The 23,781-nt window shown below is 42.7% G+C and overlaps 2 protein-coding genes across 2 annotated transcripts; both read right to left on the bottom strand.

Annotated features, from left to right (window-relative positions):
- Nucleotides 1-5,416: 5,416 nt before the first annotated feature.
- LOC134042157 (protein FAM133-like) lies at nucleotides 5,417-10,845 on the bottom strand. The gene is made up of 7 exons (XM_062489274.1): nucleotides 10,795-10,845; nucleotides 10,302-10,373; nucleotides 9,938-10,075; nucleotides 9,211-9,263; nucleotides 8,527-8,610; nucleotides 8,213-8,305; nucleotides 5,417-6,798 (listed from the first exon to the last, which is right to left on the bottom strand). The coding sequence occupies exons 2-7, from the start codon at nucleotides 10,369-10,371 to the stop codon at nucleotides 6,748-6,750; spliced, it is 489 nt and encodes a 162-aa protein (XP_062345258.1). The 5' UTR covers nucleotides 10,372-10,373; nucleotides 10,795-10,845; the 3' UTR covers nucleotides 5,417-6,747.
- Nucleotides 10,846-12,834: 1,989 nt separating this feature from the next.
- TRAF5 (TNF receptor associated factor 5) lies at nucleotides 12,835-21,864 on the bottom strand. The gene is made up of 10 exons (XM_062489273.1): nucleotides 21,404-21,864; nucleotides 20,193-20,250; nucleotides 18,844-18,945; nucleotides 18,321-18,485; nucleotides 17,941-18,018; nucleotides 17,490-17,564; nucleotides 17,128-17,220; nucleotides 16,033-16,173; nucleotides 15,366-15,534; nucleotides 12,835-14,879 (listed from the first exon to the last, which is right to left on the bottom strand). Exons 1-10 carry the CDS (start codon nucleotides 21,616-21,618, stop codon nucleotides 14,302-14,304), a joined length of 1,674 nt encoding a protein of 557 aa, XP_062345257.1. The 5' UTR covers nucleotides 21,619-21,864; the 3' UTR covers nucleotides 12,835-14,301.
- Nucleotides 21,865-23,781: the final 1,917 nt, after the last annotated feature.

Here is a 23,781-nt window from a genome sequence, read left to right as displayed (position 1 = left end):
AGAATCATTCATCCTCAAACATTCTTTCAGAACTGAGCAAGGCTTTTAGTATCAGCTCAGAGCATCACTATTGCCTTGTTGCTGACAGCGTTGTGCTGTCCAAAGGACACTGTCACACCCAGGAAAAAGCAGTCCTAGACTTGCTATACCTTCTAATTAGTAATGGCAGCAGCTCAACCTCGCTGCTCAGCTTCCAAGGGCTTGCACTCCTTCGAGCCACTATTCTCCTGGGGGAAGCTGTGCAGCCCTGCTTCTGTGACTTCTAGAGATGAGCCTGGCCCCAGGTTGTGTCAGCCAGAAAGGATGTGCAGGCAGGAGCTGAGGTTCCTCACCCACATCAGCACAGAGTTCAGGCAGCTGTCGTGCCATGGGGTTGGAGTAAGCTCTGAGGGAAATACCTGTCTGCTGACACTGCATTGTTTATACATTTCAACACAGAACCTTGGAGAATTAAAGCAAAGCTGTGGAATAGAAACCAATTTATTTGTACTTGTTGTCTTTAATTAAAGATCTCCTGAAATATAATCTGTCTATATCTAGCCAAACACAACAGCTGTTCCACCACCCTACTGTGTATGTATCAAAGCAGGAAGGCACGAATGGTAAAGGCACTTGATCTAAACAAAAATCCTCCATCCTCTCTCTACAGGCTACACATGCAACTGTCCACCTTCTATCTTGCTACCTCTACAATCAGATCTCAAGATATAAGGTGATAACCAGCATTAAGCAATTGCAAAGGTCTCAAGTTCTCTGAAGCTACATGCTCTGCAGATACAACCTTGAAGTCTTCATCAACGTGTGTCTGAGCACGTCTTACATCAACCAGTATTACCACAAAATGAGATGATACAAGAGACAAAATGAGATGATACAAGAGACAAAATGGGTGTTTTGTCTCCAGATACTTTTGAGTCACTGTTGATTCCATACCTGATCCTGTGTACTGGAACACTTTCATATCAGCAGATTGCCCCAGATGGCTCAGAGCTCCCTGTGCTAAGCATCATATATAGAAAGCATGCGTTTTAACAAAAGAGACCCTTTTTTTTTCCCCATGAGGTATTACTGAAGCATGAATTGCATTGCTTAGCACATTCTGCACATCAGACAGACGAGTGGTTCCAAAAGGGGACCATGTGAGTACAGGGGGTTAGTAAACCACAGTGCTCTAGACACAGCCTATAGCACAGGGCTTAAGCTACTCCTTGCCAGAAGCTGTGGACGAGCAAAGCCGTGCTGTTGCTTACACTACTTCACCCAGACATTGCCATAGGCCTCTCCCATAGGCCTGTAGTTTTCCTACAGTTTGACTGAATGGCCACTCTGATATTCCTGTCTTCTGCTACACTTCCCTAATAAAAGACATGATACTGTAGTTTTGCCCAAAAAAGCATTCTGAGAAGAACTGGGCTGCACCAGTCACAGCTTTCTTGGTTGTGCCCTGCAATAGAGGAAGGGCTATTAGGCCCCCCTCAGTTCCACCCACCTGTGCCAGACAGAGACATCATAATTTCAGTGCCTGCCTTTCTCTGGTACTGCTATCTGTGTGTGGGCTGTTGGCACAAGGGACCTCTTGTTCTCTTTGCATGGTCAGACAAGCTGTATCTCAAGCTGGCTTACATCAGGAAGATGCTCTGCTGGCCCCGAGTGCTGGGTCTTGGGCCCAGGTCTCCCAATGACTACCAGGTATTTTCTGTGCATTTACTGCACAAAGATAATCTCAGACTAAGGGAAAATCTTTGCAGGATGAGATTTTAGAAAACACAACAGAAAGGTGAGAAAGAGGCCTACAGGGACATACTGTATACACTGTCACTGGATACTTCACAACACTGTAAATTGTTAAGAGTCCTGGCTAGAATTATCCCACAGATTATAGCATTTTACCTCTGTATTTTAGCCACAGACACATGTTGCCTTTACCAAATAAATGTAATCTAACCCAGGAGCAGAGACACCAAAGTGAGGAAAAGAGCTTCTGTGCTTTTGACATCAGAGTTATCTGCTCTCAGAATGTAATTACTATTACATCTGTTTAGTGTTCACAATGCTGTAACCCTCAGAGGCCTCTACAGGTCACAGTCCATCTGCAGTACTTTTCCAACCTGATTTTTTTCCAGTGTCAGCTTGCCTAAAGCATCAGATTGCACTTAATTTGGTCTGAAGACTACTTAAATAACCAGATGTGTTATGAAGCAGTGACACTGAAATACTCCTTATGTTAGGGAGTCTTCTTTCTATATTCTGACACTGGTATTTAGGAGATGGAGAAGAGCAGAGTGCAGTTTCTGAAGAACTCAGCAGCCCCAGGTAGAGTGGTGCACCTTCCAGGCTCCTGCTGGCTTTCAGCAACCTGCTCCTGTTAAACTGAGCTACTGAGAAGTTAAAGGCTTCCTTCTGCCTTTGGCACACAGAAGAGACTATTGTCTGTCCTCAGCATAGCCAAGGGCAAAAAAAGGAACAAAGACTGGACTAAATTCATAGGACAGCAGTAACACAAGTTCCCTATAAACAACCACAATTAAGTATTTGCAGGCTAATTATAAGGTTTCAGAATAAGAAAGTGCAAAGCCAATGTCCAAAGGCAAAAAAAAAAAAAAAATTCTCTGACATTCCAGCTGGACAGCATTGCCACCTACCGGCAGATATTCCAGTTTATTCCAGATACAGGTAGAAATTATGTTGTTCATGCTGCTTTCAAGGGGCTTTCAAGAGGCTTCCTTGGACACCTCAGCACCATGTCCTGCTCGTCCCTCAGATGACACTACGTGAGTCGTACTCCTGAAGCACAATTTAAGACTGAAATTGTACAGGCAGGGAATAAAAAACGCCTGTTTTCAACAGGCAAATAAATCACAATCTCTGCACTCTGGACAGTAGTTTGATGATTAATTTTGTCCAGAAATGGAACTAGGTAGATGGGTGCTTGCCAATAATTTTAAGAAGCAGGTCCTCAAAAACTCATCACTCTACAGCTTTAAATATAACCAAGTGCAAACTGGAGGATTCTCAGTTGTGCCCAGGACCTCATTCCTTCAGGAAAACCCGCATGACATAAAATCCAGCCATTCCACAGAGCCCTCAGATGATAGTGGAGGGTCCCAGCTGTGAGTGTTGAATCAGAACTTTGCAAACTTATTTCTAAATACACACAGCAAAGACCCACACAGCAAAGACTGCGAGGAGTGTGTTTAACACATGAAAGGACATCAGAGCTCCACCAGCCATCAAGGTCCTTGCCCACACCAGGAAAGACTCAGCAGGTGACCCCAGGCAAGTCACTTCAGCCTCTCTGACCTCTGATCTTCCCCTGCGTGTAGAGCTCACTCAGTTTTTCCTGCTGCAGAGGATGACTGAGAATGATACATTCCTGCAGCATGAAACCCCAAGTACACCCGAACAGCACAACCTGCCCAAGTTTAACCATACTGAATATGGAAGTGTCACCAAAATGGCAGGCCCTGCTCAGCTCTGCAGGAGGAGACACCTTCCATGTTCCATGGAGCCAGGTACTTCCAAGTCAAAGTGTCATTTATCACTACTTCCGCAGCTCATCACCTCTGCTATGCTTTTGTGTGGGCAAAAGAGTGAAGTTCAAGCAAACTCTAAAGGAAATGAGTAACAGAAGATTGTACTGCCCACAAGAACAGACTGGGATAGAATACTTTAAACAGTGCCAAGGAAGATGGGCATGGCAGCAGCAGCTCAGAGAATGTATCCTTCCTCTCCTTCCCCATGACACTGACTTTTGTTTCTGAAAATTCTGCTGCTAAAAAAATTCAGTTGAGTTCTGCATGTTTCTCAGAATGGAAAATGGGTGCAGAACACAAGGTGGGTGCAATAGGGAAGACTGTCACACACACACTCACACAAAAGGCAGGTTTCACATCTACAAGACTTCAATGATTCAGAATTTTAGGAAGCACCTCGACTTGCCCAGCCAGGTAAGCTTTGGCAGCCCCTGCCTCATCACTTGACCTCTACCCCACTCCATGACTTCTGTAGGCAGCAAGTCTCCCTCCACTCCTACCTCACACCTTTTCCACTGTTCCATTGCTTCAGCCTTCACTGTTGCGCACGACATGCACTTCTTGTTAGACCAGGCAGCAAGTCTCTCTATCAGCCATGTGTGTTACCAGGTTAACATCCCACGCTGCTTCACAGTTCCTTCATGCAAATTCCTCAACCTGACTTTCACCACCTTCTTACTGTTGCAACCTTCACATCTGGTTCAGTCTGTGGTGCAGCTGCCACAAGAGGGATCTAAAGCAGTATTAGGAAGCTATGCTCTAGTGAAAAGGTCAATGAAATGAACTTCTTCCCTGAGGGTACAAAGCATGGAAAATTATTCTGGCTGTAAGGGCCTTTTCACAACAACAGCCTCAAAGATACTCAGTCCCAAGAAGATGCACAGGGTCTCGGTGCTTGTGGGGAAAGACAGAGAATGGAAGGATGCAATATGATTAAAGCCTCTTCAGAAACCTGAGAATCTACATGGAGATGGGCAGGATAGAAAAGGAAGGCTATAAAAGCAGTAACTGCTGACAAGTTTCAGAGAGCATTTGTAACTGACTGGGCAGGAGAGGATAAAGTAGAATCACTGCTTCAGAGTTTAAGCAGCTCAGCTTTCTAGAAGAAATGATAGCTTAGAAGCAAATGCTGGCATAGAAATATTTTAAAGCATCACCAAAGCATACAGAGCATGTCAAGAAAATTAAACAGAAAATTTCTTTGTCCTGAACATACACCAAAAAAAAGTTCGTTTTTTAAGAAGCTCATCTTTGTACCATGAGAGACAACTACCAAAACCTTAAAGGAAAAGTCATCCACATCATATTACTGAAGGCCCTTTGCCTTTTCCATACTAATGTGGAACAGGGCAGGAGTTTTTATGATCTTGACCACGGCAAAAAAAATCAAATCATCTAAACTACGTATGAACCTTCCAACCAATGCAGTTCTTTACAACTGTGATCTCTGGGTTTCCCATTCCTATTTTCTTTCCATCTTCCAAATTTCTACTCCCTACCCCACCCCAAGTTTTCCAAAATTACACTATCTTTACATAAATATAACCTAGGGAATGGGAAGGACATTGTCTTCTAAAAATGGTGTGTTTGGGATTAACCTTGTTATGCAAAATCCAGAGACAAAAGCTGCTTATCTAGGCAAGACGCTTTGACATCACTAGCTAGAAAATACCAAAGTAGCATAAATCAAAGCATAAAAATCACCATGATAAATAAAAGGGGTTTCCTTGTTTGGTTGGTTTGTTCCCCCCAGTGACATCTCAGAACAGTGCTTTCAAAAAGACCCCTTTCCATTATTGGATTAAAAGTCAAGGAAACTCCATTTCTTACCTATGTTTTTACAAGTTTTGTATCCATAAGGATGCAAGGAGTTGCTCTCCTGGACGAGGGTTTTAGTCTCCAAAGAGTTACATCTCTGCAACAACTACAAAATGCTTCATAACAAAAAAAAAAAACTAGGGAAAGGAGAGGTTTCCAGCATCTTCAGAAGGTTTCACATATCAAAACATTTATAAAATTTTCCCTTAAGCAATGGTACAAACCTTCAGGTTTATTTCAAAACACGGTAGCAAACAGAGAGAGTTTTCCATTTGCTCTTTAATGAACTCCCCCCACTCTGACTGCTGTACACTTGATGTTCACGTCAAAGTCAACTCCCCTTGAGTCCTTCCTTCAGGCATTCCTAAGCCGTAGCTCCTGAGGAGCACCTGCTTCACGAGCAGTTCAAGTGGAAGTCCCACAGCAGGGCTATGTACAGAGGGGCCTGCTGGGTAACCAAGAGCCAAGGTTTGGAAGGAAGAGTGCAGGCACTGAGCAAATTACCACAGCTGGCACACCCACAAGCTGTGCTGGGCTCCTGCTGCCTGTCCAAACCTGTCTCATCTCACAGTGGACTGTCAACAAACCCATGAAGCCACTGTCACTGCCTGCCTCAACACCATTCCACAGCTCTTTCTCCATCAGACTAAGCTATGTCAATGGTATGCCTCTTGCTGCACTTCAGAGAGAGAAATATTTGATACAAGGCCCACAGGATCAGAAAGGCAGGCCACAACTCCAGAGCTTTTAGTCTAGGAACTGTAATTCCAGATGTGGGGGGTAAACTATTATGAGCTGAACAACTGATTCAGACAAACAAACAAAACAGGAGAAAAACCACATCTCAAATTCTGAAAGAAAATAATGTACTAGTGAATGAACTTTAAAAAAAAAAAGTCATTTATGTAAAAGGATGTTCTATTTACAAAGGTCAATTTACTCTTTAAGATAAGCATAACCACTACCAGAAAAAAATATACATAAAAGAAACATCTTTCAAATAGACATTTATAAATACTCTGCTTAAACTACTAGAAAAAATAAGACACTTGAAATCAAGAGTGCATTCTGCATGCAGTTAGAATAGAAACTACATTGCTGGACTTCAGTGTGTCATTTCTTATCATTGTGAACAACACACACTTGGGCTTTTCTAAAACACCACAGCCTGGATATTACCTTAGGATCTCAAAAGGAGGACATGGCTCTCCATTAAAAAGTTATTAGCTACTTTTTGTTTTGCCATTTAAAAAGGACATCCCAATTTTCTTCTCAGTAGGAGGGTCTGGTCTTGTCCAACTTGGTGTCCTTTTCCCTGAGGTTCCCTTTAGTGTTCTGCTAGGATGATGGTTGCTGGCTTGGTATATCTACCAGTCCTTGGTGAGCACTCTTCCCATTACAAGGCAGAGTTCAGAAATTCCAGGAGCTGTGCACGGTTCCGGTCTCTCTGTAGAGCAGACAAGCAGAGGCAGTGGTTGAACAGACCTGTCCTCAGGAGCAAGGCCAGAGATCTGTTATTTTCTGTGGGGCTTTCACATCCCAAGGCAAGTGCCACTGACACAGCTGGGTCTAACTGGCTACCAGTGAGGCATGTGTGCCCAGGGGCAGTGCCAGGCAATGGGTACCGGAGAGATGAGCTGTCACTATTCCATAAGACATTTCCTAAGTGACTCCCTAAGGAGGCTCCACTGGGTTGGTATTGTGCAGCTCACAGCCTACCCAGGAGGGAACTCACAAGCACAACAGACGCTCCTCTCTAGTGGCTGAGGCAACCTTCACTGTACTCACAGCAAGTCCTGTGCTTTGAGATGTATCTTTTTTTCCCTATGCATGAACAGCAGCTTATGCAGCATAACAGAACCCTGAATTTAGGTTCTTTCTTCATGTAAGAGATGGCCCAACCAGTCAATTCCAGAGATTTTATAAAAAAAAAAACATGGAATCTTTAAATACTGTAAAGAATGGATGTTGTTCAATTTAGCAAGAAGACCACTGGCACCAAACCAAAAAAAGGACCATCACATATTTCACATCAAATATCCTAACAAGCAGGTTATTGGAACAGAACTAGCAAACATTCAGCATAATTTAATACACACTTTACAGAGTCACAGAGAGAAGATAATGTGTTTTCAGTGAAATTTAACTCAGAATGCTCAGGATTGCTTTGGTAGCTGTAGAATGAACTGCTAGGGCTGAACAGAGACAATCTGCCAAGCTGGATACCTCAAGGAAGTAACACTTCCTGACCAGCACCAGAGCCCTCTGCAGGCCACCCTAAGGTGTGGAAATTGTTGAAGGGTGAAGGTATTGTTTAAGAGCTGAGTCAAAACATCCATAGCAATAACACACAACACTATTCAGGGTATTTATTTCCCTGGGTATCTCAGCAAAAACATCTGACTGCTCTGAGAAAATGCAGGAGCATGTGGTCCTAATAACACTACTGGGTTTATATACATTCCACTCTAAATAAAGGCTAGTCTCACATGTGTTAGAAAAACACAGTAATGTAGCAATTACCACAAGTTGATCACAAGAGACTGAAAGATGAGTACAATTAAAACCAGTGTAAGAGAAAGCTACAAATTGGCTAATGATTAGAGGCTGAAATTCTAAAAACCTCTACAAGCATCCTTTGGTTTATCTACTCATGACTCAGTATTCCAAGCCTCTTCATGACATAAAACCTGCCAGAAGAATTGATTAAAATTTCTCAGAGGGCATCACAGGCACGCTAAAAGCTACACTCACAACTCCTAACTGCAAGACCCACTCTGCTACAAAAACTACTATTAGAAAAATACTTAAAGGTAGAGTATTTTTTTTCCTTAGGGACATTTAGACTACTTAAATCTTACCTCTATATCTTCCTTAGTCTTCTTTATTTTCATCTTAATTTTCTTTCCAGTTATCATGCTGTAGTTTTCATTCTTCTTTTTGTTTTTGAAGAACTGAAATGAGATGTTAAACAAGACAGAAGCTTTGTTATGTAACATTACAAATCTTATGTAAAATTACAGACAATAATTTTTTATACTTCCTAACTGTCCACAACAACAGAGAGAGGTTTCTACTGGTTGATGACCAAAGATCTTATAAACATTTTTGTGACAGGATGGATCAAATGTGAAGGTGAGAAATAAAACAGGGCTTCACACTCAGACCAGCATACCTTGGAAAGCTGGACAGGTCCTGTTTTCTCTTTCCTTTTCTTCTTCTCTTTCTTTTTCTTCATTTTGTTCTCCTTTTTCCTTTTCTACAAGAATAAGACATACATTCTTATGCTTACAGACGAACAAGGGCAAAAACCCCCAAACCCACAGGGATCTCTCAAGGCCACTCAAGTCAAGACAGCTGCTAGTACTTGTCCTTACTACTGCTGCACAAGTTGTAGAAAGTAATGCAACAGAGTTCGCAACCCTTGGGACTCTGAGGAACAGAAAAGGACTGAAGCCCTGTTCTCTCTCTTTTAAAGCAACCCCAATATATAAAATCACTGAAAATGGAATAGAAAAATTACAACAGCAAGAATTTACCACTTGCTTCTCTCACAGACAATAAATAATTTCTTCTCAATCAAGATTCCACACTTCTCTTTTCTTCAGAGACTACTCTAAACTCCAGCTGGACAAGCAATGATTGGCAAAAGTAACCTTTTAAATTATTTCTCTTTTTGTATAAAGCCAAGTGCCCATTTATCAGTTCAGCTACCACAACCCAATGTGGTACCAATCATAAAACCATTATTTAGATTTACACAGCCACAGACAAAAGCATTCTCTTGCATGACATTTAAGGTTATTGAAATAGAAAGAACTGCTCTGTTAACTACTTATTTCTCTTTGTAAACGTTCACCTTTTTGTTGTGTTTTTCTTTTTTCTTCTTCTTTGACTTAGACTTAGGAGAATCTAAAATTAAAGAAAAGATAAACAACAAAACCAAACCCTGTAAGTTCAGCATTCTGTAAGAGGCATTTGTTTTACAGAAAAGACACAGAAAATGTGAAACATACAAAGAAAATGCTTCAGTTCAGCTATATATATTGACACAGGTTGAACTAACTCTGAGAAAGAGAACACATTAAGTTACTGCCACTTACTGGACTAACAGGAAAACTGAAAATACCTGATTTACTGATTCTGCAGATGTGCTGGCTTCACCTGAGTCCTCAAAGTTAAATGCTTCAAATGTTAAGACCAAAGCAGGACTAAATCAAACCCACACCTCTGGTCTAGATAAGACTGGTGAAGTAAAAAAAGATCTGTGTTTTGAAAATGTAAAAAATTAAGGGTTTAAATAGTTATTTATAACAGTTATTATTATTGTTACCAAGTAACATTTATTCAAAAGGCAGCTTCTCTTTTGAAGGAATTCAAATTAACACAAGACCATTGCAAACTCTGTGTGAAGTGGCACCTTTACACACAGTAGGAAAGGTTTATGAGAGAAACACCCTGAACAGGCAGCTCTGCTATTCTGCACTGTCACTGTGCTGGTTTTGCCACTTTTAAAATAAGCTTTAAATGTTCTCAGGTGTGCTATCAAAACTGGGAAACATCATGTGCATATGGGGGTAGCTTACCTCTACTACTACTGGAAGAAGATGACCTTGATGATGAGCGTGATGAGGAGGAAGAACTGGATGTACTGTCAGAAGACGATGTGGATGAAACAGATGAGGATCTGCTTCTGCTGCGCTTCCGTTTCCTTTTTTCTTTTCCTTAGGGTGACACAAGGCAACAGTGACGAGCCTGCTAGTAACTGGCGGCTACAGAAATGACTCTTAGTAGAATTTAAACACAATAAACCCCTGTTTTAAGGGGTTGGTTGTGTCTTTTTCGCTGCTCTTCCAGTGAGCCATGTTCTGTTGCCATCAGTAAACCCGGTAAGTGACTCAGAGGGTGACACACAAACACCACACAACAGCGACAGATCACGGCGCCTACCTCGGGCCTTCAGCCCTTCTTCTGAGGTTGCACACAGCGTCCTACTTTTTTCATCCTTCCTGTTTTCCATATCTAGTCAGAGGCAAAAGAGCATTCAATAATATAATTTTAAAAAGACTTGGGAGCGGGGGGTTTGGCTCAGAAACGGAGCACACGAGGGAGCGCGCCTGAAGGCAGCGCCATGGAACCGCAGGCTGGGACAGATTGGAAGGGATCACACAGGGATCACCTGGTCCAGCCTCCCTGCTCCAGCAGGATCATCCCGGAGCACACGGCCCAGGTTCACATCTCCCTCCCGTGACAGCGCGCCACACTGCGCGGGGAAGCAAGCCCAGGGACCGGAGGCCAGGCCAGCGTTTGGGCGCCGCTAGCTGAGGCGCCAAGGGGGTTTTACCCACACCTACGCGTCGGGCTGTGGCTGGATCACGGATGCGGCCTATGACCCCGAGCCCCGGCCCACCCTTCCCCGGCCGCCCCAGGGCCCCGGACCCACCGACGCTGCGGCCGCGGCCTCCCCGGCTCCGCCACTCCTCGCCCCGGAAGGGCTGGGCCGCGCGCTGCCGACTTCCGGTCCTCCCTCACGGCAGCCGCGGGCTCAGGGAACGGAGCGCGGCCCCCGCACCGCCGGCCGGGCCCGGCCCTGCCCTGTCCTGCCCACCGTCCCTTCCCCGCTGGAAAATACCGTGTTCCCAAGCACGCAGTAGGCAGGGGATACTGGGACGGTTCTTCTCCCTGCTCTGAACCGACACAAATCCAACCCCCTGCCTAGCCCAAACCCGCCCCAACCGCAGATCACCAGCGCAGCGCATCCTCAGACCTCGAGGATATTCATCTGATCTAGTTTAGGATTTACCAAACCTGCATGTGCAGCTGCTCTGCAGTATACAAGTGCAAACCAAAATACCCATGAAGCACATTGATTCCTAGTCCTAAGCAGTGTTGGTTTGGTTGTGTTGTTCTGTTTTTTTAATTAGTGTAACCAAATTGCCAGTACTCCAAATCCTTAAAAGTCTGCTTCAATCCAGCCAAAAGGAATATAGACCACAGCCCCTCCAGAAGGATGATAAAATTATTTATTCTTACATTAGTTTATGTACACATTAAAGACATTCAGCTTAAAAAATGCCTCTGTTGTAGTAAGAGATACTCAACTACAAACTATCAATAAATACATTAGAAACATACGTTATGCTCATGTAGAAATACCCTACGCTCTCTTGGTTACTTACCCAGTACAATATTATTGAAAAGTTTTTTGGTATTGTTCATGCAACATCAAAATTCTTCCTGACAATTCATGCTGTACGATTTTTTTTTTCTTTATTAGGAATGGGATGAAATTTAAAACGCTGTTTACAAGTAGTAAAAAAATCACTGAAAATTTTAACATAAATCTCTTAATTTCTGTACTAAAAAGAACCAATTTAAAGAAGGCTGTCTTTAAAAAAATTAATTTTCTCAACTAATTCTTTATAAAACAGGCAGTATTTCAAAAGGGATGTTTCCATCACCCAGGATGAATTTGTGCTTCAGAATTTTAAAAGGAATATTCATGGCAAAAACCTAAACCCAACCAGTAGGTAGAGGAAAGATTGCAGTACGAACTGCCTAAAACCAAACATGCTTCCAAAATCTGTCTAGGAAAACACTAAACACTTACCACATCACTATGCCATCACCTATTCTAACAATTAGAAATGAAGTTTTAATAATACTTAGCTCTTTTCATGCTCAAACATCTTCACAAATATTTAAATAGCCCTAACCCTTCTGCAAATATTATTATCCCCATTTTACATTTGGGGTGGTAGAGGCAGAGAGGGCTGGGATTTTGCCAGGACACAGACCACACACATTCCTTTCATCTTCCCTCCCTTGCTTGTCCAAGTTCTTTATCACTTTCTGTATTTAACTCTCAAAGTACTGGAGAGCCCCAGGACACATGGATGGTCCATTTCCATCAGTTATTAGTGGTTATTATGCAAGTTGTGTCACTCTGAAAGTTACATGACAAATACTAAAGTAATAATCGACATGAAATCCAAGCTCAGGGCTGATGTCACAGAATGGCACACCACTGTTAAAACAAGCCTGCTCTTTCTGTAACCAAGTGTTATGGCTAATTCATTCTGTTTTGCAGCTGAAATGACTCGAGGTCAGTGGTGGTGTTACACAAGAATAAAATTTGTTCCTCACAGTCTGTCCCCAGGAACGTGGAAAGCCCCTATGGTGACTCAGTACATCTTGACATTGTAAAACAAAAAGGACTTCTAGATCAAAACAAAGATTTCACAGGTGCTAACCCACCATGAGGTACAGATTACTAAGGTATCTTCCCCTCCACCCCTGAGTTAGAAAATACATGTGTCTGAATTATGTCCTGAAAACCACGTGGGAAAGTAAATGTCTAGCAATAAGACTGCAGGTACAAAATAAAGTATTTTGCCTTCATCTTGGAACCAATCCTTGAATTATGTAGATTGTTATCAATGTCCTGCACAGGAAGGGCATTTTTCATTTTGCCACATTTGCCATCCTGAATTTTATATCTTACCCCTTTCAGTCTGTGCCCTGTTTTGTTTTTTTATCCTGCCTAGTTTACTCTCACTATAAAACCAGTTTAGTTTCTTGCTGTCTCTTGAGAAGCTTTGGAGCAACAGATAATGCCGTGGTGTTTCCCTACCTGACCTGTAAGAGATGAGAGACGCAAAATTTTGCCACTTGTAATAACAAAATGAGTGAGAATGCAAAATAACATCCCTCTTACAGGCACCCAAAGGGCTTTAAAAAGGCACATTTGTTCTGAATCATTTGTTCCTCAGTGCCTGATTTTGGTGCTCTGAGTGTGTCTCCAATAAACCCTGTACAATGCACACATTCCCTTGCAGTATGGAAAGAAACTTGGAATAAAAAATAAGATCTTCAGACATCACAGTAAGCAGCTTTAACATCCTTTAACAGACACTAAAGCTGCACTGGTTGTGAAAACTGGATTTTTACAGCAACCTCACTCCCTAATCCATTTCCCCTCTTCTTCCCCAGACTTTCTGGAGAGAGGAAAAGTGCATGTTATGTGAGCTATTCCCCAAGGTCTTCCTGCCATTTGTAGAGCTGGTAAGGCCAGAAGATACCTCTTTTGCACAGATGTGGAAGCAAAAGAACACGAGTTTTGCACCTCTTCCAGCAGCGCAGCCAGGAGCTCTCAGGCTGGCTGAGTGCCCTGCCTCCGGCCGTGTCCTGAGAGGTGAGAAGCACCTGCAGCTTTTGGCTTCAGATGGGGACTGTGGATGTTCACCACCAATGGAAACCAGTCCCAAGGCACTAGGCAGGAATGGAAAGGACACAAGAAAGATGTTGTCACCTGGGGGTACTCCATACAGCTGAAAAAACAGGCTAAAAACATGAAGAGGCATTGGCTCCTTCCTCTGGGCCTTCTGGATAAACACAATTAAAACAAATAAAAAAGATGCAAGATACTTGGCAAATGTTTTCCCTCCCTAATTGAAACCATTCTCCCTGCTTCAAAATCCCAGGAGATGGAGGGATCAATATACATTGATTCAAATTTGCTAATGTTGAAATGGTTCCATTGCAGACAGATGAAATGCACTTGTATGTTTGGGCATGGCTTCACTTTTGTGTTAGGGAGAGGAGCCCACAGGCCTGCCTGGGCTCCAGGGAATTTACTGGAGAAGGTTCATCTCCAAATACCAGTCTGGTGATGGGAGCCAAGCATTCCCGCCAGCCTGGACTGAACCAATCTGGATCAAATGCACATTTGCACCAACCTGGACTTCTAGCTGCCTTAAAAATGCAGTCTTGGAAAAAAGGGTAGAAAAGGAAAGGCTGATGCTTTGGCAATTCATTATCTGTCCTGTAGTCCAAAGCCACGAAACATTCTCAGTAGCTTGACTGGCGGCAATTTGCTATTGCATGGCTGGTGTTCACTACAAAAGCAGTTCCTCGTGCTTACAGCAGTCACATCAGTTGGGCACGCTTTTCACAATTCCTCCAGATCAGTCAGATCCACGACCACTTTCAAAAAGAGAGTGTCATCTCTGATGTAGGTGTTCTTTGTGTTCTCCAGGACGGTGTGCGGCACGAAGCGCGGGCAGCCGGAGGCGATGTTCATTTCTCCGTCCGGCCTTTTGAAACTGCTGCTGTTGGGGTCAGCTCTAAAGACTTCTACGATGTGATTTTTTTTCCCACTTTGGTCCAAAAGCATAAGTGTAACCTTCTGCTTGAAAGGCCACAGCAGCAGCGAGTCAAACTCACCCCTCATGACCACAAAGTAGAGGGAGATGTGCGTTCCCTTTCCCGAGCCGTCCCCGTTCAGGTAGGCTCTTGCACACAGCCTGTATCCACAGCGGCTGGTGTAGAAGGGCTGGCTGGCTATGGACAGCACACGGCCTTCCACTGCCTCTTTTTTCTTCATCTTGTAGTCTGTGATTTTCCAGATTAATTTCCCATTGTAGCACGTGCCTTCCAAAAGCTTAAATCGTTCTTCGTTTTTATTGAGCTGTGCTTTGTGAATATTGATCTGGAGATCATGTTTGCTGGACTGATCTTCCAAAACAACTGAGAGAAGAGGGGAAAAAAAAGAAATAGCAAAAAAAAGAGAGAGAGATTTGGTAAAAGAAAACTGTCAGAGCCCTGGATAAAATGAGCACCCAGACTGAGGCTGGCAAAACTGATCTACCCAAGCCTGAGTACAAGCTACAAACTACAGCTATTAACTTCTTAAAACTGTAATTGCAGCTGGTAGTTGAATAAGCTGGCAACTATAAATCATGAATTCCTGAATAGCACCACGGCCTTCATCACAATGCAGAAGCCAAACCAAGGCCATCTCTGTGGCTCTGCAGTGCCACTGGAGCTCAGGAGACATTGTGCAGTAGGGAAAGGCTGGGGAACACCACACACACTGTCACAGTTTGATCTCAGAATGCAAGAAGAAAGCCTTTTCTAGTGAAGAGCTCCAACTGAGTGTAGCACCAGAGCCTCTACTTAGCCACCAGTAAATCAGCGAACCCCCCCTACCTGTGCAGGAAAGTGCCAACGTACCCAAACGCTGGTCGTACGTCTCCATCAGGGCAATCTTCTGCTTCACGTTTTCAATTGTGTCAAACAGGGGCTGAAGGTCTAATTTACTTGGCTGCTGGTTTGCCATCTGTATTAGCTGTTTCACTTGTGATTCCAGGCGTGCAGACTTATCCAGGTGACTGGCCAGAGCCTTCCCAGTTCATGCCATTGGAAGAGGGTGGGAAGTAGAGACAAAAGACATCCATAAAACCAGCTATTTGCTTTGAATTAAGATAGTGAAGTCTTTAGCATGTCAGCATGATATGATGCATTCAAAGTGCTCTGCTGGCTTAGAAACCTATCCCAGTGCTCCTTCATGATTAATTCAGCACATTTACAGCTTGAGAAGCCATCCCTCATTCAGAACCCATTCATGCTGCACCACTTCATTCAACTCATTATTCAAATTTACACCTGCACATTTGCCCTGAGCATCTGACCATGAGGATTTGTACAGTGCTTTTTGCCCAGATCACGTATCCAAAATTCTGTATCGATTAAAATGAAAAGACAAGACCATATTGTAAAAAAGTGAGAAGTTATTGGGGAGATTTGTTATTGCTGTGCTATTAGTGACAGCTGTTACTGGAGAAACATATTTCAGGATGCATGAAAGCAATTGGTAACATAAGTAAAATCAATGTCTCACCTGAGTGCTTACCATCAAGTTGCTATTGTTACCAAACAGTTGTGTATATTGTCTGAATTCTTTCTCGCACTTCTTAATGGCATCTGCTAGCTGCTGGATTTTAATCTCTTTACATTCTAGGCTCTTATACAGGTCAGATATCTACAGATGGAAAAATCAGAGTGTAAATGCTAAGGAGCACCAAAACATACAATGAAGGAATTATAACATATCTGACTATATAAGAGACAGTGGAAAAGTTTACAATGCAAAATCCTCAAAGTGAGCTAGATAGAGCACTCCTTAATACACTATTTGTGAATAAGCACAGAAGGCAAGAACTGCACATAAGGTTATCAGACTTTTGAGCAGATCTGTGTGGCTCCAGGTACAAAGAGGCTCCTATCTCTCATTCCCATCATGATGATCCATTCAACTCTGTAGTGGGTTAATACATACTAACATGCACACGTGCATGTTTGTTTCTGTGTGTATGTATATGCATTATTTTCCTCTACTGAGCTCTAACCAGCAGAAGGGATGAGTCAGTGATGGATACACACTTCAAAACCAAGTTATAGCAGTTTGGGTCTCTAATTTCTTGCACAAACAAGCAAAGAGTAAGTGCACCATCACTGGATAAATTCAGTTTAGCAGGACTGGGCATACACCCAGTGTCTCCTGCTGGGAGCCAAAGAAGTAATCATGATCAGAAAGGTGCTCACAACTGGCTCTGCTGTCCTCTGTGCTGCCTCCATAGAGAGCAGGTGACCTGGGCAGCTGCAGGCTGCTTTTTGGAGCAACCTGGCTAGTCAATGAAACTTTAAAATATTTTATCTCTAAACCTCATATCCAGTGTAAAGCAAATGAGGTGAGTAATAGCAAGGAGCCTCCCACTGTGCCTGGTGGAGAATATACATGTCTGAGCACAGAGAGGTTTCCCTGTAATTGACTGACTTTACTAGAAGAGCTTACTCTGTCATTTGAGGTGTAAAAAGATCATAAAAAAGGTCTTTTAAAATGTAGCTGAGCTAAACCAGGCAACAAATGTAGAATCTTGTATCATCCTCTAACCAGTCAAGAGCTGGTGAACAGTGCTTATTAACTATGATTTACCTGTTCTTCCAGCCGGGAGTTCTTGTCTAAAATCTGCAGCATGTGTTCCCTCAGGGCACTATTTTCATGTTCAGCAAGTTTCCCTCTTTTAACCTTAGTGAGGCAGAGGGGGGAAGTGAAAGAATAAAATAATAAGATAAGCAGATTTTTGAAGCTGTTGGTAAAAAATTTATTGATGTAAACATTCAAAATGTCTCTTTTACGCCTTGAAAGAGAGGGAAGAGCAGTCCTGATTCTCTAGTATTTCAGCTTAGCCAGCAGAAATGGTTGTGAAAAGACATAAATTGGTTATTTTAATTATTCTGATTGGTTTGGGAGACAAAGTCCAGTCCTGGTAGAGACAAAGATCTATAAAACAGTACCTTTACATGACAGCCATACTGCTTATACGGACAGTCCACTTCTGCCTCGGGACACACAGCGTGGTGCTTTTCAATCTGCATGTGTTAATGAAGCAGTTTGTCATTAAATAAATACTTAGTAATTCAAAGCACTAATAAAGTCTAAATGCCTGCAAAAAGGGTGAATAAAGGCCACTGTCATGATACCACCAATTGCTTTACGAGGAAAATGAGTATTCAGAATCAAAAAGCAAGCCAGGTATTTTTCCATGCTGCAAAACACCAATGGCTTGCAGTGACAGAATCCACTTAGAAGATGGGAGATATATCCCTTTTAGGATCAAACAAAGGAAACACTTAGAGCAATGAAATTTTATTGGCATGGGCCAATGTGGTCTGGAGCATAACTTTCTGTTTTCATCAATGTATGTGATCTGCTAAATCACAGTATCTGGAAAAAAAATAATAGTACCTCTTTTTTCAGAATTATTTGTGAACAGTTTTGGAGACAAGGCACAGGAAAATCAGGACAGTCATTTTTCTCATGATTCTGAAGAAAAAGAAACAGAACAAAGTAATGGCTTTCATTTTTGTAAAGCAGTGTATACAGAGGAAGCCATGCAAAAAATAATCCCAAGCATACAAATGCAAGCCACCTATCACCTTGTTGTTCATAAGAGAGCATCAATAATTGGTATGATTTAAAGCACATTTATTACACTGTCTCCTTCAGCTACTCAGCCAAATTTTGTTTCAGGGGTTAAGTGCTATTGCAATGGTGGAAACTTTTCACTCAGTGATATCAAGGGGAAACAGGTGCTATGGATTCCTGGGAATGGTTTATAATCTTACCTTTATATTAATTAACACCACATATGTATTACAGTACTGGCACCTCTCTTCTCGGAATTTACAGTGGTGGCTCAAGTGCTCTTTCAAGTCTTTGCGAAAAATTTGATCCTGACATCCATCATTAGTGCACTGCATGCTTTCAAACAAACACTGCTGCAGATGCTCCTGCAACACACACCAGCAGATTAAATGTTAAATGGCCAGTGTGACCTGGCACATTTCCTCAAATCAACAATTCTAAGCATTCAGAATATGAATGGACACTGCAATTTACAAAGGCTACATACAGCAAATGGCTCTTATTAAAAAAAAAAAACAGCAACAAAAACAAACCCTAAGGCAAAGCTGGAACAAGCTAAAAGCTGTAATATATGATACTTACAGTGTATAGCTGTCATAATCTTTGTAGGTAAACCACATTGTTACAATAACTCTGAAGACAATCACGGGAACTTAGCTGATCATAAATACACAGAGCTGTCATGAAAATCAAAGGCTTCAAAATTTGATCAAGCAAACCAACCTGATATCGCCCCAGAATTACTTTTGAATTGCAGTCAGGAAAGTTTTTGCAGAATACATGCAAATTGAGTACTTCTCTTTTACAGCAGTTGTCTTTGAATACCTGCAAAGGAAGCAAACTAGCCTTAATATGCAGTCACATGGGATGTTATAAATAATATAAAAGAACAAAATATCACTACAGATCTTCAAGGTGTTCAAGTGTAGATGGCATAATTGTGAGTATGCCTCTTGATAATTAATATTGAAAATTTGTACTGAAGCTATAAATTAAACCATTTATGACATTTCTAGTAAGCATAGGGATTTTTTTCCCCCCATGCATTTATTCCACAAATACTGATCCATCCCACAACCAGCAGGATTAGTAGCACAGGAGCTGTATAACCACTGCCGGAGCTTGCCTGTATTTAGAAGAAAGCAGCTGGAGCTAACAGGCCCCGAAGGCTAAACCAGTTCTGTGCATGCTCCACTATGTTCCAGCAGTGCCTTTGGGATGGAGGCAATGCTGAGATATCGTTTCTGTCACCTTTGAGAAGCAGCACCCTTCTCAGCTGTGTATGCAGAAGCAAATGAAGCCCCCAGAGCAAACTCTAAGTCTTTAAATTTAGAGATCTTCCCGCACTGTTGTCATCAAAATTTGCAAGAAGTAGAAGATGGCAAATGGAAAACAAAAGCCCTGTGGATGGTCTGATTATAATTTTCTATCAGGAGCAGGAGAGAGAGGAAGGAGACATTTGATTTCCCTGGAAAATTTCTGGCAGGACCAGTATACAGTACAGTTTTAAGCCTTGGAATATAAATAAGGACAAATTAATCCATTATAAAACAAAACAACCAAAACCAACAATAGCTTGCAAAATAAAAAGGATGAACTTCTCTTTTCCTCTAAAAGTTACCCCAAAGTAAATTAGGTCTTCAGGGTTAATGAAATCTAATGGAGATAGTCAAGAAAGCAAATTATAGCTAAGTGAAAATGAAGACAATCAGATAAACAAGATATCCCAGCAAGACAGAGCATGTAAGAAGCGAGTCAATAAAATCTCCATAAAAAACCAGACATTTGATGACTTGGGAGGATTCAAAGCTTTGTGAAATTCTTCAACACTTTACTGGAAATACAGAAGACTAGAATGAAATAACTTTAGAACATGAGGTATAAAATGAAGCTTTAGCTAGACAGCCATAATTTCTTCCTCGGAGAGCATCACGGAGTACACTGCTTCCTTTAGCATTATTTCAGAGGCAAAAACCCTGCTGTGCCCTGAGGACTAAAAGCCACCTTGTTCTCAGCTGTCTTGCCTTTGCCAAGTAAATGCTGACTGCTGAAATAAAGCTATAGCCACTTACCTCATGCATTTTTATTGTTTCTTTGTCGACAGGACACGTGGGTACTGCATTTAACTCTCTAGAGCAAAAGAAGAGTTGTGTTAACCCACAGAAAATTCAATTTATTTTATTAAATTGGGCTATGCTATAATCTGACTCTGACAGAAGTCAGCAGTAGATAGCATAAAAACAAAGAAAAAAAAGAAAGTCCTTTAAGAACACTTTCATCTGGCAACGACACGGCCAAATTCTGCCCACAGCTCAAAAAGGGCATAAAGCAGCAATCGTGAATACACAACAGAAAGCAGAAAGCAGAATTTGTCCTAAGAGTGTTCAATGGTAAAAACCACAAGATGTTTTTTAATTAAGAGGACTTAGTCCCTCTCTGGCCATCTGCAGCTCACAAATGTCATATCTCAGAAAATCTCATTGGGTTCTTTAAACCCAGCCTTTGCCTACTAGAAGCAGTGCCCTCCTTGCTACGACAGTAAAAAGAGATCTAATGGTTTCTTTCTTAAAAGGCTTCCAGAAATCCTGTAATAGGTCACAGGAGAACAGTCACAGAGGCAGTGCAAAAGGAGTCAATCCAGAGACAAAGCAGCAAATATGAAGAATCTAAAATTCACAAAGGATAATTAGTGACATACATCCACGTGAAGAGGCTCATCTGCAGCCTTTCCAGGTGAAATTCTGCCCTCAGGTACAGCAGAGTCCATAGTGCATTCCCAGACAGCTCTTGAGGGTAAACTCATTTGTACCAAGGAAGAGGGATGCCAGCAGCCTTGTGATCTGACTGCAGCATCAGGTAATATTAACATCAGTTTTAAAATTCCGCTAAATTCAGGGGAATTATACAGAAGCCAATGAACACAGACTAATCTAACCACCAGCACCAACACTGTGAGACATCGATGCAACAAATTCCTCTGAAGAGCACAGTGGCAGACAGACAGACCACAGCAGCACCTCACACAGCAGTAGCAGCATCAACAATTTCTTTAGGCTGACTTCCCTGTGGTTCACCAGCACCGGGCAAGGTCTTTAGAGACACCTTTAAAACACTGAGCATGCAGTCACTGGGTTCAACAGGGCCACTCCATTGACTCCTTCAGCCTCTTACCGGGTCGGTAATATTATTATGGCACTCACTGCTGATTTATAGATGATGTGGGCTGTTTTTTTAGGCAAGGGAACAAGGGGAGCTTGCGGACACGGGAGGAGTCTGCTCTCACCTCAGAGCAAGAATGCAGTGCTGGCAGAAGCGGTGCCCGCATCCCGTCTGGTGCGGGTTGTGCAGGACCAGGTGGCAGTAGGCACACTTGTAGCGCTCCTCCAGCCTTTCCACAAACTTGTAGTCGGCGTCAGGCTCGAAGTCCAGAGAGCTGGTGCTGGAGGAGTTCTGGCGCGTGAAGATGCCCGAGAGAGCAGCGGGTTCGTCACAGGCCATGGGAGCTGCACTTGGAAGCAAAGCAGATGCAGGGAGAAGCTCTTCAAATGCTCCCTGGCAGCCACTCTGCCTCAGCAGGCTGCTGCTGGCAGGAGGGCTCTCATCTGCAGGGGGGGGACAAGTTTCAGAGGGAAACGTGGTGCCAGCTATGGAAGAATAATAAAACACTCACAGAACCACAAAACAAAGATCATGCCACAGGCATCAAAGCACGCTTCTTTGGAAAAGGGCTTCACGATCTGAAAATTATTCTGCAGAATTGAGATTTTTATGGTTTGGTTTTGATTTTTTTTTTCATTTTCTTGCAGCAGTTCTTAGTCTTAAAAAACTACAAGAGTCTCAGCTGGGGAAAGCAGAGGCCAAGTCTTGACCTTAATGTTCACCAGCAAAGTCTCTACTTAAAGTAGAGCCCACCCACATAAATCTACAAGTTCATTGCACTGTTCAAGCAGGAGATGGCTTTGGGTCTCACAGCAAGGAGCATATTAAAAAAAAAGTAGCAGGGGGATTTTACCTTCAGTTTAAGTGTTACAGGAGTTGAAGCCTCTTAACTTGACATCTGTCTTTTTCCTGTTGATCATTCATTTCTAGCAGTAAACTCTTACTTTACTTAATTATGTGTAAGGTTTTGGCTATATAAACTCTGAAAGAAGTGGTGGGAAAAAAAAAGAAAGAAAAACAGGGTTGCAATCAGAAGTGCAATGTAAATTTTTCTTTCAATCTACTGCAACTCATACACAACACAGGAATGCAACATTAATTTTCCAACAGGAAAAAACATCAACATTTGTTCCAAGCCTTAAGTCACAAACCTTGAGATTTCCCACCAGTCCCTCAACCTTGCAGTTGTTCTTCTTTTTTTGCGAGTAGCTCAAGCTTTAGAGCCCCTCTGCTTGGCATTTCTTGCAGCTTTGCACTCAGAGGATGTTTTCCTTACAGAACTGTACAAAAGCATGACACACCTGACTTCTCAGATGCTCATTTCACGAGGGAAGTGCTCAGTTTTACAGCTGTGCTGTGGGATGCTATTTCTCCTCTGTGTGCACCACCCGCCCTGTCAGTCACTGGAGTCACTCTTACTGCCATCAGCACCTCTCTGAGAGCTCTCACTCATCTCCTGTAAGGTCACCCGGGACATTTGCTGCTTTTGGAGGGAAGCAGGGCCAACACATCACCACTAACAACCTTGTTTCTGGCATGAAATAGTGTGCCCAGTGCTAACACTGCTCCCTCCCTCCCTGCTGCAGTGGCCTGGCCCACGAAAACAGTAATTAGTGAGCTGCCACAGAACACCTTGGGCTTCAGAGAGCAACATCCATTTTCCTTTCTACTTTAACAATCCATACTCAGCAAGGAAATCCCGCGGACAGATGATGTGCCTGATTCAAAAACACACCAAAGCACTTAACCAATTAAAATGTATTCCACAGCCAACGTTTAAGTGCTCCTGTAACTCAGCACCCTCGTAAGTGGTTGTACACAGTATTCACCTCTCCAGCTTGTGAGCGTCTCCCTGCCTTTCAGCAGGCTGAATGTCTGACACAGTCCAGCACAACTGATCATCCAACGTCAGTAGCCCTCAGGAATATGAGCCATAATCATATTCCAGCCATTAAAGACTTATTCCAACAGGAGTTTGCAAATTACCCTGTTTGGTCCCTCCAAATGAACAGCCTTCTGCTTCAAATCAGACATGGTTGTCCATTTGCTTCTTTCATTTTTAAACAGCTGATCTTTCCTCCTCTGAAAATGGGGTTCCCGGTTCCCTGACACCTAATAAGGAGCAATTCTATTTTCCTCACGTCAACCAGAGATGACAAGATGCAGTCTGAGGGATTACCAGTCTCATGTCTGGGCTGCCTCAGCAGCAGATGCCAGCAGCAGAGTGCTCCTGCTGCTTCTAAGGCGGATGGAGAGCTGTCACCATTAATTTCCAGAGCACGGACCACCCACAGGATGAACTGCCTAAGAACTCACTCTGCCATGGGTCAGTGACAACCCTGAAACAAGTTTTCTTTCTCTCTCTTATTACTGCTCTCTCTCCCATTTACTTGGCATCCAATTTCCCCAGTCCTATTATGCCCCAGCATTTACCTCATCTGATGGTATGGTTTAGCAAGTTAATGCCACACTGTGTAAAAAGACACTAAAATAAAACTACCA

The sequence above is a fragment of the Cinclus cinclus genome, chromosome 3, assembly GCF_963662255.1.
Source record: "Cinclus cinclus chromosome 3, bCinCin1.1, whole genome shotgun sequence".
NCBI lineage: Eukaryota > Metazoa > Chordata > Aves > Passeriformes > Cinclidae > Cinclus > Cinclus cinclus.
Note: the sequence above shows the minus strand (reverse complement) of the source record. Positions and strands in the feature narration are given on the sequence as shown.

Bases quoted from the DNA above. Each gene is read 5' to 3' on its own strand.
- TRAF5 (XM_062489273.1), bottom strand. From the start codon at position 21,618: ATGGCCTGTGACGAACCCGCTGCTCTCTCGGGCATCTTCACGCGCCAG. The intron at 20,251-21,403 runs GTGAGAGCAGAC...CTTTTGCTCTAG, and splicing joins CACTGCATTCTTGCTCTGAG to AGAGTTAAATGCAGTACCCA. The intron at 17,565-17,940 runs GTACTATTATTT...TAACACATGCAG, and splicing joins AAATAATTCTGAAAAAAGAG to ATTGAAAAGCACCACGCTGT.
- LOC134042157 (XM_062489274.1), bottom strand. From the start codon at position 10,371: ATGGAAAACAGGAAGGATGAAAAAAGTAGGACGCTGTGTGCAACCTCA. The intron at 10,076-10,301 runs GTAGGCGCCGTG...TGTCACCCTAAG, and splicing joins AGAAGGGCTGAAGGCCCGAG to GAAAAGAAAAAAGGAAACGG. The intron at 8,611-9,210 runs GTGAACGTTTAC...TTATTCTTGTAG, and splicing joins AAGAAAAACACAACAAAAAG to AAAAGGAAAAAGGAGAACAA.